This window comes from Bradysia coprophila, assembly GCF_014529535.1.
Source record: "Bradysia coprophila strain Holo2 chromosome X unlocalized genomic scaffold, BU_Bcop_v1 contig_12, whole genome shotgun sequence".
NCBI lineage: Eukaryota > Metazoa > Arthropoda > Insecta > Diptera > Sciaridae > Bradysia > Bradysia coprophila.
The window spans coordinates 5,417,750-5,438,697 of record NW_023503293.1 but is presented as its reverse complement, the minus strand read 5'-3'; the positions used below and the strand labels follow the sequence as shown (position 1 = coordinate 5,438,697).

The 20,948-nt window shown below is 30.8% G+C and overlaps 1 protein-coding gene across 7 annotated transcripts in view; it reads left to right on the top strand.

Annotated features, from left to right (window-relative positions):
• The window catches only part of LOC119067288 (syntaxin-binding protein 5), a 225,354-nt gene extending 212,173 nt beyond the window's left edge, over window positions 1-13,181 (top strand). For 4 of the 7 annotated variants that reach the window (XM_037170179.1, XM_037170177.1, XM_037170174.1 and 1 more), the window contains 4 exons: window positions 3,118-3,204; window positions 4,149-4,244; window positions 6,861-6,985; window positions 7,066-7,322. In XM_037170179.1, the coding sequence (XP_037026074.1) occupies window positions 3,118-3,204; window positions 4,149-4,244; window positions 6,861-6,985; window positions 7,066-7,322 (565 nt within the window). Of the gene's footprint in view, window positions 1-3,117; window positions 3,205-4,148; window positions 4,245-6,860; window positions 6,986-7,065; window positions 7,517-10,675 lie in introns of those variants that run through there. The other 3 variants (XM_037170175.1, XM_037170173.1, XM_037170176.1) reach the window with 3 other exon arrangements.
• The last annotated feature ends 7,767 nt before the right edge of the window (window positions 13,182-20,948 follow it).

The window sequence follows — 20,948 nt, the reverse complement described above, 5'->3', positions numbered from 1 at the left end:
TTTTTATCTTTGTTATTTTAATATCACGATCTTTGACTCAGTAACATATTTTTTTGTTTTAAATATAATTGGAAATGTGTTTTGTTCTTAAAACTTCTCATTCAAATCTGTTCCGTATTATAATTGGTATTATTAAAACTTGAACGTGTTTGACGTAAACGCCTATTCACAGAGTGGTTGAAGTAATTTCAATTCGACGGTCGCGATTGATTCCTTTAAAAAAAAAAACTAAATCGGACAGATTCTTTTCCGGATGAATATGTGTGGAAGTGGATAGTAATTGGTCCCAAGATGAAAATATTAACTTAATATATTTTTGGTTAGTCAATCGTATGTCGCGAGTCGTCGATAACCGTGTATTGTGGGTGAACTTCTAAGAATTTTCTTCGAATTCTTACGGGATTTTTAGGGATTTTCTTTAAGTTTCCCTAATTTTTCTTGATTTTTGGTGATTCTCTTGACAACGGTTTTTCTTTGAGTGCAAAAGGATTTTTTATTCTCATTTGCCCTTTGGCAGGCACGTAAAAAATCAATCTCAAATCTACAGTTACTCATGCCTCATCACAAGCCCTTGAAATCGTAAGCTGCGGAGATAAAAAAAAAAACAAATACAGACAGACAGACCGAAGCAGGTTCACCGACTTGCATGATTAGATTGGGCAAATATCCTTTAAGAAATAGAGAATAATGACAAATTTCAATTGTCAAACTTTACTTTGGCTTTACAATTACTCGAATTTCTTGAAAAATTTAACGAAATTTATTTCTCGAAAATAGGCCCTGTACCAAAAGTTTATATAAAAAGTGAGTCTGAACATCTCGGGAACCAATGCATGTATAAATTGATGTTAGAAAAAATCCATCTGCTTTTTACTTCGTTTCAACGAAAACTTTATCGCCTAATCGAGGCAAAAAATATAAAATCGATTGAATTGAAAAACAAAATATTCAAACACTCTGTGCGTAATCAAATAACGTATATAATGAAAGATTAGTATATACTGCACCAAAAATAAAGTATTCCTGACAAATACTTTCATTTTTAGATGTAATTTATTTTTTGTATCGCAAAAAAAGCAAAAAAAAAGAAAATTAACTTAAAAAAACCGAAATAAATTAAGGAAAAATCAACATGATCATTCAAATTAATTTTAAAACATTCATCAAATAACCGCTCCGCTTGTACAAGTATACATTAAACATACATAGTAAATTCATATACGAATATTAACAATGATGCTTACAATGACGAAATTGCTTTGTTTCGTTTTTTGTGTTTGTTTTTCGTTTCTTTTTTACTTACATACATTTTATAAAACATTTTCATATTACGCTAAATGTCTTTACGCTAAATAAATGCGAGACATTTTGCAGTTAAAACACAAAAGCATAATTCAGTCAACAAACACAAAAAAGACGTAAAAGTTTTCCCATTTACCATGATATGCACAAATTAATTACATTGCAATTAATTTAGGTTAAACGCGACATCGTCAAAATAGAAACAAATCTTAATTACTTAACATTTATTCGCACAGGAAAAGGCATCTGTGCGATGGCAAAAGCTTCTTAGTTATTGTTAGAGCAGATAGGGCACCGAGATGCCAGCATCATCATCATCATCATCATCATATACAAACAGATGCTAAAAATTTCAACAAGCATTTCTTTCGGAATCTTTTGCCATTTGTTTCACTTAGTGCACTTACATAACACTTGTTTGTTCGGCAACCTAATGTAGAAATTGAAATTAATTTTCAAATTTTCAACTTTTCCAAAGCGTCAGACACTGGCAAATAAAGCCAAAAATGTTGTTTACCGATTTTATTATATGTATGTACCGACCGGTAAATATATTTTCCTTGCTTTCATTATTGTTGGCCGACACTAACTTTATCATTCTAAACAAAAACAAAAAAAACAACAACAAACAGTGATTGCTTGGGGAAACTAGCATAATGCAATAACTGTCTGTACGGTTGTGCTATCAAACGAAAAATGAAGTACAACAAAAAAATAAAAATAAAACAGGAAGAGGAAGTTACGTCCATAAAATTCATTTATTAAAAAAATATAGCAATTTTAATGCAAATATTGAAAGTGTTTCAATAAAACGTAGTTTGATCGCAATATTCAATTAATTTTTCTAAAAAAAAGGTATATCACACTGGCACAGACAGAATATAAATTCATGCCCAACGAATTTCCATTTTGGTTTTATAAATTATTTTTTGTTGAATAATTTCGTTGTTTTTTTTTTATAAAGGCAAATCATACCAACTGAAACTCTCGTTAAGTATGTTATTAAACATCTACAATTTCATAGTCCCCATTTACATTGTGTGGTTTCTCTCTGACTTGTTTCAACGAAGAACTTTGACTCACACTTAATGTGTTCACAAGCAGGACTTTTGGGAATTTCAATTTCAATTTCCGAAAAAAAAATCAGAATTTTTTCAGATTGTTTTTCGGAGTTTTCAGAATTAAAATTACTAAAAATAAGCACTGATTCCGTCTAGAAGAATGCATCTGGAAAACTATTTCTCGTAATTTAATCCGTAAAGATTTACACATCTGAAAGCGAGTTGTGCTGCCTTCTAGAGAACATATTTTCTGTTTGGTCTAATTTTTGTTTTAACTCTTGGTGGTAAATATATGTTACAAGCGAGCGATCAGACTTTCATTGAAAGTGACTGTAGTCTTCGGTGGGATGTGTCAAAACAATTGCAATGACAGAATCAAAGCCTTTATGTACTGGTTCCCTTAACTTTTTTTTTTAGAAATAGAATGAACACCGCGTGCAATTCGTAATGTAATTTACAATAACTTTTACGTCTTTATTTGTATGGTGTATTAGTGGCCGGGTTTATTAGAAGAATTCGAGACGAAACATTCGTTCAGAAGTAATGTACAGAACATTGTTACCATTCGAATAAGCATAAACTGACTTGTTTATCCACCAAAAATAATATAATTTTTGCTGAAATACTTTAACTAACATCTGGTTGACAAATTTCGATGGATTCCCATGGATTCCTCCAGTTATTTTCCTTTATTTCCCACCCCCACATTATTGAATCCCAAAAATGTCTTTATGTTAAAAAATTGTTGTAACAGCTTTCAGACAAAATGTAAGCAAGGAATTGTAGATCCAATGCTATCTATTTGGGGTCAGCAACTAATTGTGCACGAGGATACTAATCAGTAAGTTGTGGCCGTTAACAAAACAAAATCCAAAAAAAAATATTTTTAACCAAAGTAAAATATCGAATCAAGAAAATGTATTTGTTTTTACTAATTTTTTTTTATGTTTTTCCATTTTAACCGAATAATAAAAATCTTGTTGGAAAAAGACTGTAGTCAGTTTGAATTAAATGTTGGAATTTTTGACCGAAGTGTTTTACCCTCCACTCAGAATTGCGCCCAATTTTTATATTTAAATGTTTTTTTCTTTGTTTTTAATTTTACTGTTGAATACTGAACTCATCTACTCGTAATGTTTAATCAATTTGTTGCCGATTGTATTTCAATTTACTAGTTAAAAAAAGCAATCAGAACAACCATATCCTCTCTGTCAGCAAAACGGATAAAAACCAAAAATAAATTGCTCAGCTCATTCATTGAACAATCATAGACGAGTAGTGATGCATTGATAAAATTCATTTTTATATTTCATTTGTGACAAAAAACCTGAAACCATAATTATTTTCGAAATAATTTTAAGTTAACAAAAACAATAAAAATTAAAAGAAAAACCTAAACGAAAAATCTAATTAAGAAAAAAAAAATTACAAGTAAAAAAATTCTATTAAATGTGCTTCCCTGCACCAAACGATTGTTTTTCCGAATTTTCTCAATGGTGAACACGAAACGCATGCCTGCGTATTTTGTAATTTATTTCTGATGGAAATTTATTGTTTGTTTTCTTAACATTTATGGTTTTTTTGTTACCAGAAACTTTTTCCTTCATTTTGGTTTTATTCAACTTCGCATGAGTCCTTTTTTCATAAATTAATTGCACAATGAAATTTTATTTAAAAAAAACGACAAAAAAATCTGTTTTTCTTGATTTTTTCATTAAAAAAAATAAAAAAAATTCCAGATTAACTTTGTGTCAAAAACTATATTAAATTTGAACTTTTTTCTAGAATTTCCAAAACGTTTTGCTTTAGCAATCGAGGTCATGGTTTATATTTAGCTACACCAGCTGAGATACAGAAATTTACTGTTTGTGCAGAGTTTTGGTAAGTGTTTATTGAAATTATTAAGAGAAATTCTACCACTCGCAGCGATATACTTGTCCATATAAATATGGTACCAGATGGTGCATGAAATTTTCAAGTCATTAGATTTAGCATTGTTTTTGTACACAAATTCGGCATGGGAGATTTTGAAAATTATCATTGATGGTCATCGCCAGTGTTGATATCGTTTGGTTAATAGCGCACACCCCTGCTTTCACTGACTAAAACCAGGATCGAGAAAAAACCATGCAACTCTTTGGATATAGCTCGAATTGTTGATATTGTGCTGCCCTCGTTTTTAACTTTAAAGAGATTTCTGGAATTTTGACCTTTCTTTTATTTATAACTAGTGGTTCGCTCGGGATTCCTATAATTTCAAAAATTTTAAATATTTTCTTCTCAAAAATCTTTTTACGCGTAAAAAGTGACCTTTTCTTCTGCATTGACACAACAGGTAGAATAAATATGTCGTATGCATCGATATAATATAGGGAAGATTGGTACACACGAAGAACGAAAATTCGGAAAACAAAACAAAGCGAAGAGACATTAAAATGGACATTTAAAAGGGACATGTAAAAGGGAAGGGGACAATAAGATTTTGAAATGTTTGTATGGCTTTCTTTCGCGCGCTTTCTCAGAACGTAAGTTACGGTACACATACATTCTTACATTCTTTCCGCACAAACGTTCTACCCTATCGATGGTCGTATGACGTTTAACCGCCATGCAACTAATACGCAGTGGCGGATTATCCCATGGGCAATTCGGGACTTTGTCCTGGGCGCTGGAAAAATAGGGGCGCTGGAAAAAATTATGTGCTAAATCGAAAATATCGCGCCAAATTTAGATCGCTCTAGAATGATTTCGTTGTCAATATTTTAATATTTTGTCCATTCTTCCAATGACATTTAAACTTTTTACCGCCAGTATGTCACCTAAATTTTTACAAATATTTCCAAGTCTCAATTTTATGTTGTATATTTCGTATTCCTATACTCTCAAGTAATATTGACGAAGTAGGGTTCTAAAAAGCCTGGCGCAAAACTTGAGCCCAAAAAAATTCACTTCAAAGGTGTTTTGACTAAAACATAAAAATACAAAAAAATTTCAACAAAAGCCTCGATTTTTTTATCATGAACACATACCCTAATATTTTGTAACAACACTTTATTAGGAGTGTTATTACCACCCATCAGATTTTTATTTTGAGGTAATATAAGCTAAGCTTGTCCTGCAAATTCAGGTGGAAATTTACGAGTTTTTGAAAGTAGATTTTGTATTGAAGGTCACCAAAAAGCGAATTTCGATTTTTTTTCCGCGCTTGAAATTTAAAAAATACTTTAAACTATTACGAGTCCGATAAAGGTATGAAAAAAGTTTAAAAATTTGTGTCAACGGTTTACGAAACTCGCAAAGCTTTCTGAATTTCGTTTTGCATGATCATTGTGAAATTCAAAGTGAGCTGTAAAAAACATGTGACCTTAAATTGTCTTGTGAATCAGGAAAAAAATTTACCTTTGTTCGATTTAAAATCTTTACAGTGACCCGAAATTTGGTAAAATTAGAGTTTTTTGAAGCAAGTTGAAAAATCAATACTTTTGAGAAGCTTGAAACTCATTTTTTTTTAAATTTAAGATTGATTAATAGTAACTAAATAAGTCTCTTTTTTGTTGTTTACACAATGTTGATTTTCCGACTTGCTTCAAACATATTTTACTAAGATAATTCGAACCACGGTTTCGACAACAATTCAGTAACAAGTGAAGATTCAGTAACGCTTGTCCGTACTACCTCCTCTCACTCATGCGACAAAAATGTCTAACAAAACAGGAATTTTATAAACAGCACCCGAAAACAAAACAAAATTGGCGCTAGATTTTTATTTGCCAGGGGCGCTAGAAACGTTAATCCGCCACTGCTAATACGTCAAAGTGTAATGTAAATTCATATAGTTAAACGTCAATCGACACATTTATTCTATCTGTGTGGCCAGCACAGCCGCCCTGTTGTCATTTCTCTGCACAAGACACAAGCGATAAAAATTCATACGTCAAATACCACATGAAAATTTCATAAAAATTCGCACGTTCTTCCGAACTTTTCCTTTGGCATACCGCCAAGTTTGAAGTTTCTATGACCTTTCGTCTAGGCCTCTGTAGATAGACAAAATATTAAAGTTTAGGCCCAAAAGTCACGTTAAGGCGCTAGGGTTGGGGTTGGGGTTACCTGCAAATAAAATCATCAAGTGTACAAGACGTTAACGGCAACGCAAAGCGCTCCATAAAAGCTATATTTTGTGAATCAGTTCACAAAAAACGTTGATATTTCTCACAAGTCTTCCGTTTTGTCGAATTTGAATGTTGACACTAAATAAGTGATAATTTAGACTCGGAACAGGTCAGATCAATCTGAAACCTGTGCAGAGATATTTGAAATCTGGTTTGATCTAAAAATCTGATTACTGAATTTAGACCTGAGCTGATCTGTTCCGAGAATTATACGATACATGTAATACAGTTTCAGCAATACACAGCCCATGGGTGCGATTATCCGTCATTTATAATTTGTTTGTTTGTTTTTTCGTTGTCTTTACTTTGATTTAATTTCTTCCAGCAATTTTATAAACGAAATGATTGGCGAGTTATTTATTCCGCACGAAATGCCTGAACCGCCGAAAGAAAGTTTCTTCAAAGGATTGTTTGGTGGCGGATCTCGAAATCTAGACCGTGAAGAATTATGTACGTGGCGGATGAATGTTTTGATTTTTCTCCAGTAAAACTGGTCCCAAACTAATGATAAATCCTTTATCGAAATGTAGTTGGCGAAACTAGTGGCAAACCGAATCGCGGAGTCGCCAAACATATACCCGGTCCAAATCTACAGGAGCTCGGCCAGCGTGCCAGTTCGGCCACATCGGAAATTAGCCGTGCCCATCAACTGGCCATGGAGCGTGGCGATAAATTGAGTCAATTGGAAGAACGTACCGAACGTATGCATAATCAAGCTCAAGAGTTTAGTGGAACGGCGCATAATCTGATGCTAAAATACAAGGATAAGAAATGGTATCAGCTCTAGTAAATTTCGTACTTTATTTTTTCCGTTTTATATTTTACTCTCTTAAATTTAAATTTAAAAGAAAAAAAGAAAATTAAAACAAAAAAATTGAATAAAACCAACTAATACAAAAAGAAACCAACCAACACACACACATCAATTAAAATTATTGTTCTTATAGAGATGAGAATTTAAAGAGAATTTCATTATTATTATTTCTTTTTTTAAATAAGACGAAGATGGATAAGAGACAATTAAGCTTTAAAAACAATACCTATTAACAACAACAAAAACAAATCAATAAATTAAACAAAAAAAATTATAGAAATAAAAAAAAAATATTTAAAAATCAAACCTGTAAATAAAGAAAAGAAAGGAAAGAAAGAATATAAAACAGATTTTTTATCATAAAAAAAACGTAAATTTTAGGGTTTATGCTAGGCATAACTTTGTATATAATGATAAACAAAAATCAAATTTAAAAAAAGATTATTTTGCCATTCATTGTTTTTTGTTTTAGTTTTATTTTTAACTTTGAAATGCAACCTTTTTCAAATTTCAAATAAAATATTTTCTTTTCTGTTCATTTCTGTTTGTGTTTTAATCGTTTTTTTATTATTCCTTCAATTTTCATTTCTTTTTTTGTCTGGATTGTCCTCGAAACAATGCGAATAATAATTTTGGTTTGTCTTTGAAAACAAAACAAACAAAAACAATCTCAATGTAATGAATATAACTAGAATTTTTGCCAGTTTCTATGCGATAAATTGTTTTCTTAAAAAATGTTTTACCTTGCTTGAAATGCAAATTTTCGTTGATTTAGAGGATTGATTAGCGCCATGTGTTCCGTTTTTTTTTACTTTGTATATTTTCACACTTCTTTGTGGTCCATTTTATTCCTTTTTTGAGTATTTGACGAACGAAATGTCTGATCCATTAATAAAACGGCTTTGGCACTAAATTCATTTTTTTACAGCATTTTCAATCTTTTCGCAGTAAATTCTGTCAGTCAGTAAATTTTCATCGTAAAATAATCCGCTGAAAATATAAATCTCATAACCTGTCCCAATAACCCGTTACATTTCATCAAACTATTTCGTAAATATGATGGAAAAGACTTCTGCTCTGGCTTTGAAAAAGCGTCACCAAATTTTTTATCAAAATTGAGCGGTGCCCTCAAACTCTGTCATTAAGTGATGAGGACACGGAGACAGAGTATTCCCCATGCAACTGGTCTATCGGACAATGAGGACACATGTAGTCCCTGTAGTTTTACGGGAAACTATATTCGGGAAACTATTTTTTTCTGGTCTACCAGGGGCGTACCTGTCTAATTGACTGTTGAAGCGACGATTCTGAAGCGACAGTCGAAATATATTTTTGTGGCGGGTCTTTGGTCTATCAAGACATAATTTTCCTTTTACCAATATTATAAATAACGTCGACAGGGGTACCATTATTGGTAAAATAAAATAAAATAACTGGTGTCATGACAAAATTAATCGGTAATTACCATCCTTGAACTTTCTCACGTATTTACTGCCACAATTAACTGCCAAATTAAATTAAATTTACTGCCAAAGATATTAGACAGATCGATGCCATTTCGTAGATCGAATGTTTTCTAGCGGGAAATTTAAAACAACACAAAAAATGTCAGAATTTTGTTTTGAAACGATAAGAAACCAATTTTCTCAAGAGAAATGAAAGATAATAAATGATCAACAACGACAACCGAAAGAAAAAAGAAATACTCAAGAGAAACTCGCATATGTTCCCATGAATATGAAATTGAAATGAACGTAAATTAAAAATCAACAAACATTGTAGCACTGAGACTTTTTCGTCGTTTTTCCACATTTTGATAATTTTGTAACGGAACATCCTGCAACCCTTACCAGCTTTAGAAACTATACTTGAATTCAGAAATATTGGATTTTTCAGGAAGTTGAAACATTAAAAAAATCAAAAGCTGAGGAAAATATCTTAAACGACTTTACACGACATCAGTTAGTGAGGAATGGTAACTCGAAAAATCATTTTTCAAGAAACATTTACCGGCAACCCAAAATAAGCTTTACAAATTGCAATTTAACAGTTTCGTTACTACCGAAATTGAAACAGCTTCCGATAAATTCAACTGAGTCAATTCAATAGTTCAAATTATTTCGAAGCTAACAAAGGACACTATTTCCGCAAAAAAAAACTCTTGGTCATTTTGGGTATAGGATATATTTTACATCCACCTACCTTGCATGATTAGGCGATAGAGAAAATAAAATACACTGCCACCGACCAGGAAGCTTTATTGAACAGTAGTTACAAAAATTAAGAATATTGTGGTGTTCAATGAACGTACCTGATAATCCGTATGGAGAATGTGGTTAGTCAGTACGTGACATTTTGGTTGGCACACAGTGCTGTGCAGATTAATACATTTTTCTTCGCAATATTTCATTTAAAAAAATTTCGAACAATTTTGCCATTGTGGCATTGTGAACGCACATGATCTGCTCAACGGGCTTGCGGCTCGCTCATTCTATTTAATAAAATGAAAGGAAGAAAAGGACAATTAAAAACGCATCGGTTGGGAGCTGGCACCCATTCAGGTACAAGCATTTCAATTGCAAACACCCGTGAATCTAGTCTCAATCTGTGCCGATATTTTTTACGTTACTGATTTAAAACGGTCTTCGGAGGTCACCATTCGGCAATAAGAGCAAATGTGATCGTCCGTTTGAAAAATAAACGATCGAGTGATTCATACACAGCAAGAACAAGAAATTTTGAAAACATGAATTGGTGAAAATAAAAGTCTAAAATGTTCGAAAAAAATCTATTGTCTTTTGAAACGTGAGTACCGGGCTTTCGAACTTCATAGAATTTTATTTTTCCCTCTTTTTGTGTTTTAGTAATTAATGCCAGTATGCCAAGATTTGTCTATGACATAGCACCGGTACACCCTTAAAATTTGTGTATCAATACATTTATAATGACAATAAGATTAAAAACAAAGCAAAATTACAAATTTACTAAAAAAAAGGGAAATCGTCACTTATTCATTTCAAACATTGTTTTATTCCTTGATTTAATGATAAACGCTTTTGTAATTCTGTTCATGATAATATGCGAATCTCTATCTCTTAAAAATCTCTACACTATTTTAGCTCTATGTCTGTGCTTTCTCTAAACGATTCCATTTTTGTTTAGAAAATTGTGAATTTTTTTTCTCTTCAGCTTTTTTTCTCTTTTCTGTTCGGAATGTTTTTTATTTAAAAACGGAAATGAAAAAAAAAAACAAATTTAAGACAAAAATTTCTTTAAGTTTTTTATCTTTCCTCTATTTTAACCACAACAATAAATTTTCTTCTCAGGTAAATTATCACCTCGTTGAGCTAACCGACCAGAAGTTATGGTCGATAAATCATCGAAGAGTCTATTACAAGTAAATTAAGACATAAATATGCAAAACTAATCAATCGTAGATTACATACATCCGTGGGACAAGTGATGGAAATCGAGTTTCAAAAATGTGCTGGGTAGACGAGAGGTGAGATCCAATTTCCATCGTAAGTCCCATAGAAATGTAAGTTATTTTACTCAAAAACAGGAGGGAAATTCGTCATTACTCTGTAGGGTTAAAACTCATTTCCGATTGTGTCAGGCTTCATGACTAAAATATTTCTCGTAAACCTTTCTAAATTGATATTTTGACATATATTGGATTGTTATGCATATCCTAGGCTTGGGCCAAAATTGTGTATAAATAAGAATTTAGAAAGACGCACGAAATGTACTATTTTTCCAGTCGTGAGGTAGGGTGGATTTTGCCTCATGTTGTTGAGTAAAATCATTTAAATTATAAACGAAAATCTTAAAAACTATGAAATTCACTGTAGTGACTACTAAGCATTTGTAACTCTAAATATGAACAATAAAGAAAAAGAATTGTTTACGATTAGTAGTGGCTAAAATACCGTACATCTCAATCTATAGTCAGTTATGTTGTCAGTAGACGTTGTGAAACAAAAATGAATTTTTACAAAAAAATGAAAAATAAAATTAAAATCTATTCTCGTGCTTCAAGAAAACATATACTTTTCTTAACGATCACGCACTAAAATATATTTAAAAAAAATTGTCAGTTAATTGAAAATTACGTAGGTTAAATTCCAGGGCCGCATACATAGTGGCATTAATTTAGCATTTTGCTAACGCAAAATGGTTTACCGTAAAGAGCATCAACTACAATTTAAATATTCAACTCAACTATAAAACTTTGTAAAACAGATTTTGCTGCAAGGCAATAGTACGAAAGCATATCGAGAGGATTTTTTATTGGGTTTTAAAAATGGGGTTTTTCTTTTGGTTTCATTTTGCCTTTTGATTTCGATACCCCTAAAGTCTTTTAGGAGTACTTCTATTCGTCTTCTTCAAAAATCTGCGCAGAAATCAAAGTAGTTATATCAATTCATATGTTCTTTTCGTACATTCATTATGATTGTATAAAATCGGCACTTATCAGTATTCGGGGTCATTCCAGCGGGATGCGTAAGGTTCAGGTGCCATGAAGATAATATTCTTAATTGATTTTGTTCATAACAGTTCTTCAGACATTATACTTTTTGAGCTAGTCATCTGTTATCGACAAATACGTCAAGAGTAAGTACATTTAATGAATATTTTGACGAAGTTACGAATACAATTCAGCGAATATTTAGCTTGACGAATGTTGATTAAGATTGACTGGGTGTGAGAACAACCTTTGTTACAAGGGAAATACCTACACTTATTCAATAAATATCAACTTCATTGCAGAACGTCTGTTTTGACACAAACGAAATCACCAAACTCAAATCGAAAGATGTAACAGACGGAATAAATGTAGAGCGTCACTATTGCCGTTTCTGAAGAGCGGCTGAGCACAATAAAAAGTTTAAAAAGTTTATAAATTTTTAGTATTTGTTTCTGACTTTCAGCGTTTCCTTTTGAGTGGAACCGATTAACGCAATGTATGGTTATTAGTAGGTGTTTATAGTAGTGTTCCATATTTGCATAATTTTTGGAAGCTAAAAGTTAAATTGAAATCAATTTCTCGCATATAAACAAACAATTATCTAAAGACGAAGAAGAAGTAAGAAATAAATCAAAACAAATTCAATTTAAAAATGAAAACCTTAATCTAATTATTAATAGCAGAGCGACACATTAGAGAAGATAAAAAAACCGATGCAAAATTGATAATAAATTTAAGAAATAAATTTGCTGAAGAAAAAAAAAACTTTTAACAGGTTGTAATATCAGATAATGTGCATAATAATAATAATAAATAATAAAATAAATTAATTAAAGAAGAAGAAGAAAAACAAAAAAATGGTATTTGTATTAAGCAAACATTGTATACATAAAGAAAATAAAAAATATTAGAAAAGGAAAATTTAAATCTAAAAACAAAAAAAACATTATTATCCTAGTGGCTTTTGGTATTTATGAAGAAAAAAATAAATATTTAAATTGGATTTTCATACCTATTATGATGGTATCTATCAAACATTAAGCACATCCAAAGAAGAATATAAAAATAAAAAACCAACACAAATAAATAAAAAGAAAAGAATAAAAAATTGAATATAAACCATAAGTTATTGATGAAATAAACACAATAAAAATTTGTTTTACTGTTTCTTGTTTGTCTTTTGTTAGTATTTTTTTGAATTTGGAAATAAACATGGAAAATTAAAATTAATTTAAAAATGGAAAATACAAAACATAATGAAGAAAAGCGAAAGATGAAAATGAAAGCAAAAATTTACTTATTGATTTAAATGTATTATTGCGCATGGCTCGATGGATGGGCGTTCTAAATATTTGTAGTTAATTTAAAAAAAAATTATTAAAATGAAAATGAAATGGAGAAAAAATAAATAAAATTTATAAAAATGAAAAATTATATAGAAACCGTTTTTCTAAGTCCTATTTGAAAGTAAGAATATAAAATTTATATATTAAAAAAAAAACAAAAACAAACAAAGGAAATTAAATATTAAAACGAGAATATATTATATTAAAGGGAGTATGTTTGCAATTAATAATGAAGAAAAAAAAAACATTAACTAGAAATAAAGAAAAAGTAAAAAAAGAAATAAATTTAAAAAATTTAAAAAGAAACAAAATAAATGAGAAAACAAAAATATATTTATAAAATATAGAAAAAAAAGGAAAGTATAAAAATACGGAACTGAGCCATATTTACGGTGAATTCAGATTGATAGATTTTAGTTCGTTTAATGTTCGATTCGACTGAATAAATATTTAATCATTTCTAGAAACGAAACGCGTCCTAATGTGTGTTTTCAAGCACTATTATTGACAATAAACAATTCATTTCCTTCACATTTTATTGATACGAAATGCGAATTTCCTCTTTTGTTTCCTTTTCCTTCCAAAAATGGGGGCATACAAGTTTTCAGAAATTATTTTTTATCGATTAAAAAAAACATTAATTTTACCCAAAACGGACAGTTGTTTCGCTACACACATGAGCACAAACTGATTTAAAAAAAAAAATCAACATGCTAACAAGGCTGCTCTGCATATACACAACTAAGGAAATTATTGTTTCAAATCTATGTATTTATGACACACATCCTACAAATCATTATTTGTACTAAAATGAGAGCAAAATAAAATTTTATTTTATTTTGCTTTTACCTTATACGCTGAAATGTCAATTCGTAACACGTGATTGGGTGCAACACTCTCCAACATATGTTTCATGTACCAAAAAGACATTTTTTTTAAACAGAAAGGTTGACCAGAGTTTTGTTCATATTCTTGACGAAAAATGCCAAAATTGTATTGCATTTGTAACACCAATTCATTTTCAAATTTCAATTTTTGTTTTACTTTCATAATATTTAGAGAAAGAGCTCTGAAGGGAAAGCGGTTACTAATTACAAAATATAGCTGATTTTCCAAACCTAAATGTGGTTCAGGACATCTGCATTTTATTCTCTATGAATTTTATAATTAACAAAAATGTGATATTTAACATTTCAACTAAGTTGAGATTAAAAACATGAAAATTTCTTATGATTTTGTTTTTTAAAAATATAAAAATGAAGTAAAAAAAAACCAGTTAATACTCTTGAAGCAAGGATTAATAAAAAAACCAACTCTAAAATTAATAACAAGGTCAAAGAAAAGAAAAAAAAACTTTTAACCAAAACTACGATTGTGTATTATTATAATATTTAATTTAGTTGATGTTGCAATTTTGCGAATTCTAAACATTAAATAGGAAAAACTCTTAAAATCACTTCGGAAATTGAATTCTTTCACGAGGTTAAAAAAGAAAATGAATATTAATGACGAGTGAAATAAACAGGAAAGCAGCGTTCGGTTTTCAAACGGAATTAAATGGACATTTGGTAGAGAAGCAGCTGTAGTTTATTTAAGAACATTGTTTCATGAGTGAAACAATTTGAAAAGAAATGGGAAAAAATATTAAATTCATTCAAGTTTTTGTACCAAGACAGGAATAGACAGGATTTTTTCAGCACCAGCCTTAAGGAAATTTCGGATATCAAGGTACAACCGTTTTTTCACAGGACAACTGATCTAGACAAACAACCAAATAACTCAATAAATCAATTCGACGAACAATCGAAATTCGTTCGAATAATGAAATAGTCTACCACACCGTCGAATGAAATCGTGCGGGAAATAGATATTTACGTAATTAGTGCAGAAAAGATGATAAGTTGAGTTTTGCGTGAAGTTCGTTGATTCGAAGCGAGTTACGTATTATATTTTAAATTTTGAGAGCGCCGAAAGGAGTGCTTGATTGATGAAAAACACGGTTTTCGGTGCAGGCAGAGGAATGTAAATATAATATGAAATTTCGACAAAAATGCACATTTCAGTGATATCTGCGATTAGGAAATGTGACGCATTTCAGTTGTTGGATGCACAAATAACACTGTAAGTAAATGCACACATAAATTAACAAACCGTTGACACTGGTTTCCTGTTTATTTCATTAAAAAACAAAACACAAATATCTCGCTAATAAATGCTAATGACAAATTATTTCGTGCTATCTATTCGTTTCCGGGTTATCAATAAATAATTGTTCAATTTCCGCCAGACTTCATCGGCGCTGATTTTAACTCTCAGCGGTAAACCTATCTAGATAATTTTATCGTAGAAGGGCTGCTTTTTCCAGTTTATGGAAGAGTTAAAATCAGTCCTGATAAGCTCTGACGAGAATGCACCTATTAACTTTAAATGTACAAACTGTAAAAAGCAACAAGAAATATCTCGATATTCACCATACTTTACCGATTGGAATTGATATCTTCCTCGTCACTGCAAAAAAAAAAACGAAAATAACGACGGACTACGACTTACGTGTGGGACTTAACTACTACATCTAATATTATAAAAAGTCTTTTTTTTACAACCCAGGCGGGAAATAGTCATTTTCTCCAATTCGAAAAACGTTTCGAACAAACAACTATTCCTAACGCACAAGTTTTCCATTTAGCAACAGTTAGGAGCAACGTTTTTTTAAAGTGATCTTGAGCCCTTTTGATATTTTTATTTGTCTCAATTCAGTGACAAAAAGTAGATCAACAATGCAACTCGGTGATAAATGCTTTTTTAGACACACGGTGTGTATTGTCACAATCGAGTGACATGCATTTATCTCCGGATGGTATGAATAACTTTTTTGCACTCCATAAACAGTATTTAATGAACACTCTAAAATTGAATTAATTGACAACTTACTGTCTGCCTAAAAGGTAAAATAACGTGCACTGTATTGCTATTTCTTGAACGGTAAAAGGTGGTGAGTATCTGGATTATATTTAACAAAAAGATGAAGAAACTGCGTACAATTGTCAATGAATGATCTAATCACATTTCATGTTGCACAATATCAACCAATTTATATCAGAATTCAATTCGTATCGCATAATACATGTCCCGAAAAGAAGAAACTAAAAAACCTGACAAATAACAAATGGAAAACCATTCAGAATGATATTTTCTATGAGTTTTTTGGGCTGATGCTGGGAACATATTTTGTTACACAAACGGTTTATCATGGAACACAACAATTTCACTTTCGTACTCAAAAAGATGATTATCATGTCAAGACATGCTAATAACAAATTAAATAATTTGTTCAAAAAAGATTTAATTTTGTTCGTAAAAAGCCGAACATTGTACATAGAACCAAAATTTTTGACTTTCTAAAACGTACAGTCAGAGACAGTCAAATTTCAGCATGAATTTGCTTCATCTGATCCACAGTTTATACGTCTGTCTACGGTTTTACCACAACCACGCTCGTGCGTGTAGCAGCTTCAACCAAACGTACAAACAAATATAAACAGTTTTGATTGTATATGGATCAGTTGAAAAACAGCTGAAACAAATTCATTCCGAAATTTCATTACCTCGAACTGTCTGACTGAGAGTCTTTAATTATATCCCAAGGTTGTGTGCATACTTTAAGCACGAACTGTAACAGAAGAAATACTTTACAAGTAAAATGACTTACACCATCCTAGGGGAAGAGAGGAGAAGAGAGGCTTCACCTCGAATAAACAAAATTCTCACAACAGATGCATTTTTTGACTTTTCTTCCCCAGGTGATCATTACCTGCAATTAAGTTTGAGTATGAAAGTGAAATGGTTGTATGTTGTCGTTGTGGTATGCTCTCACTGTATACAAAAATATGTTTCGGAACATACCTGAAAGATCAGCTGTTTTTACCCCCTTTCTATCATCATCTATATACAAAAATATAAAGAATAGGCTTGTAATGGTTACACTATTTTTCTCTTTCAAAAAATAGCAGAAATTTTTAAAAATGAATTTATTTCCAAAAGGACATCACATATGCTTTAGTACAATAAAGAAGAAATTTGTTTAAAAAAAATGATGAAAATAAAAAGAAGAAAACACAAAAAAAAAAATTATATCAAAAACAAATAATTATTTTTTTAAGTACTTAAATAAATTGCTAAAGAATAATATTGATAAAATTATTAATGAAAAATACATAAAATATTAAATAAAATAAACAACAAAATGAAAACTCGTTAAAATATATCTGTGGTTTCAAAGTCAAAAAAAGTATAAAAGAAAAGTGTTTGGAAAATGTGTTGCAGATAAAATGCTAAATTATTTATATCTGTAAGTAATCATAAAACAATTACACAATTAAACACACACATACATACACACACAATACATAATAAGAAGAAAAAAAAACTGTACATTGGATCAATATAAGTATAGCTTTGCAACACATTTGTCTATAACTATAATATATATTCTCTATGATCCATATAGATAATATTAAAAATAAAATTAGGTTTTGTATATAAAAAATGAGAAGAAAAATTATTAAAAATAGAATTTATTTAACAACGGTGAAAAGGGAAGTAGAAAAAAAAGAAAAACTTAAAATCCTGTCCATATCCACTAATTTCCATCACAATACCAACACTCAACATTCATATTAAAAAACCAAAACAAAACATAAAAGCAAAAAGAAAACCAAAAAATTTATAAATTATTCATAAATGTGTAGCTGAATTTATAAATTACCGAGTTCGTTACATATGTGTAAAGAAAATGTTTAAAAATTACAAAAAAAAAAGGGAAAACATTTTTAGATGTCTTATACAGAAGAAAATCATACCTGTTCCCAGTGCGTGGGAGTATGACAAAATATTTTTTTTTATAATTTGATTATGTGTGTGTCTGTGGCGCTTTAATATCAGATCTTAGCTGCGTTTATGTTTACACATTATATTCGCCGGAAGTTTCAATCCACACAACAGTCGTTTGCGCAGTAAACAAATGTACGCGTGCGCCAGTTAGTCGGTTAAGATAACAGTTCGTGAAAAATACCTGAAACATGTAACATCATTCAAACGGTAGCCATAACTATAAATAGAACGAAATTCCGACGCGACGCCATGTCGCCAATAAGATTCGCTCCAAAGGGAAGTTAAAAAAATCCACGGAATTCGTTTTTTTTTCTAATTTAATGGAACGTTACAGTTTATCTTCAAAGATGCGAATAACTATCGACTGTAGTTTAATTTACACTTTTCAAGCATTTTTCATGAACTGTATATTCACCCTTATCGACTCTAGGCCCACATAAATAATTTAACGATATTATTTGATATGGTTCGGTTATTTATTAGTCGACAAATTGCATGTGGATCCAATAGATTATATTTCCCTGTGGACTATAACGAATTGCTAAAAAAATATTTTTAATCAACAGTTGACTCACATAGGTTGATAGTCATCAGATCCTAATGGCACGCATGAAGAGAGACACATATTTTATATTTCCCATACTCTTAATCTTTAAACAAATATTTCAACTTTAAGATGTTCACTGTAACGTTAGCGGTATCCATACATTCTGAGCGGACTCCATTCGTGAAACCGACTGCTGAAGGTTTAAAAGACCGTATTACTTTACCGAAACAAATGTACCAGGGACATTTTCTTATTCTTGAAATTTCACTAATTTCGGAGAAATTTGTAGAAAATTGGATGAAATATAGGAAAATGCTTCCCAAAAATAGTTACTGCTTCAACAGCATGGATATCGACGATTTCAGGAGAAATGGTCCATTTGAAAAAATTCGATGCTCACATCCCTTTAAAAATCTTCCCCAATCCTAAACGGAAATTTCTAAGTCAAGCCAATTGACAGTCACGCAGGCCCGGACTAGCCACACTGAGCGAACAAGTGATATCCAATGCGACTGTCGAATTTTTCATCATTTCGTTTCATTTTAGTTCTGCGTAAACATAGGTTTTACAACTGATTTCAAATTTGATTTTGACGAATCGAATATCATTTGTAACGGAAAGTCGTCAATCATGTGCCCTAAGACATTAGGCTATTGAATTTAGTTAAATATCGAGCGTTTCCATTCAACTTAAAAGGAAAAAAACATAAAATTGTTTCCGTAGTTACCACTCTTATTATTCTGCTGGACAATAAAAAAAGAATTAAATTCACGTTCGCCAATGGTAATATTATTGTTGTTGTGTACAAATTTTAAATAAATGAAAAATATTTTTTTTAAATTTATGATTTTAGAATGCTAATTGAATTATTGCACGACCAACAGCGATGTTGGTGAAATGTGTTTGCAATGTAACCCACGTTAAATATATGATTTCCATCTAACAAACGATGCCGAGCTTCTATGTAAAAATTAATCACAGAATGTTTGACTTGGTTGATCACACTGTTTTTATTTTATGAGTTGTTCCTTGTTGTGTATATAAGTGAAAGAATGTAACATCATCATTTCAATTCTTTCTTTAAAAATAATAAAAACCAAACACTGAACCTGCTGTCAGTGTCGTCTTCCGCTTTCGTTTCATGGCTAATGTTGCAATTGTAATTTGGTTTTTAATTTTAGAAACTTAAGAGAGAAGAAAAAAAAAGATTAGTCCTAGACCTAGCCTATTTACGAACACCTATATACCTACCGAAAACGCTTTTGAGCTTATGAAAAAAAAAATTATTAATTAAAAATTGTAAATATAAAGAAGTCACATATTGCACCCATCTAAATTTACAAAACGAAAAAAAGAAAATGAAAATGAAAAAAATTCCAAACCACGACCAACGTATTCGCCAATATCAATGTCAAAGCTTTTAATATAATGAAATCCCCTTTTCTAATGTAAAACATTACACATCACAGCCATTTATAAGTATGTATCCATCAGTTACTGAATTTATGTCTCACTCTTAATCGGCTATAAAAAAAAGTTTCCTCAACTTTCTCCAATCAAAGCAATGAGTCGATCTTATACTCATTGACTTCAGCCCGAAACGCCCACCACATTTCCTGCGATTTTGCGAAATTATAGCCACCCAACATCATATCATACCAGTTGATTTTTCGTCATCTCAGTCCTATTTACTTTAGTGCATGTAAATACAAATCCTATATATGTTTAGCTAAAAGTACCTACCGAATGTGAATGAATGGATAATGTCGATAGAAATCTGATTTAAATTTGACGACAGTTTTCCATTATATTTATAGTTACATTGCTACAAATATTGTTGGACAATACTGTTACACTCGACTCTCTGTGAGACAAGGGTCTCTCAAAAGATCTTTTTTTCACGTTGTTGCCTCCAATCGCTGATGATTAGAGAGAAGATCCAACAATCGTGGCCTCATTGAATAAGATCTGACCTATTTGATCTATTTCATCAATAAAGAACGGTTTTCATAGGAATGAAATTTGAAATGAAATTTGACAATTCGTATATGGCCTTGAACAAACTTATTGTTTCGAGGAAAAAGCCAAGGTTCTTTCAGAAACTTTGGAAAAAGCAAACTTGTATAATGGAAACAATGTCAAATTTAATTATTATTTTTTTCATCGACCTATCATTAGACTGCTAGGCATACTTTGATATCGATATCGATGAAATAAAATTTTCTAAGTTATGAAAACGTCACAATTTCAAAAAGTAGTTTTCTATTTTGCTGCTATAACTGCTAGCCCATTGTTGGTGTTTTAGTTGATCATCTTTATGTTCGCTCATTTAATTGTGAATTTTATGG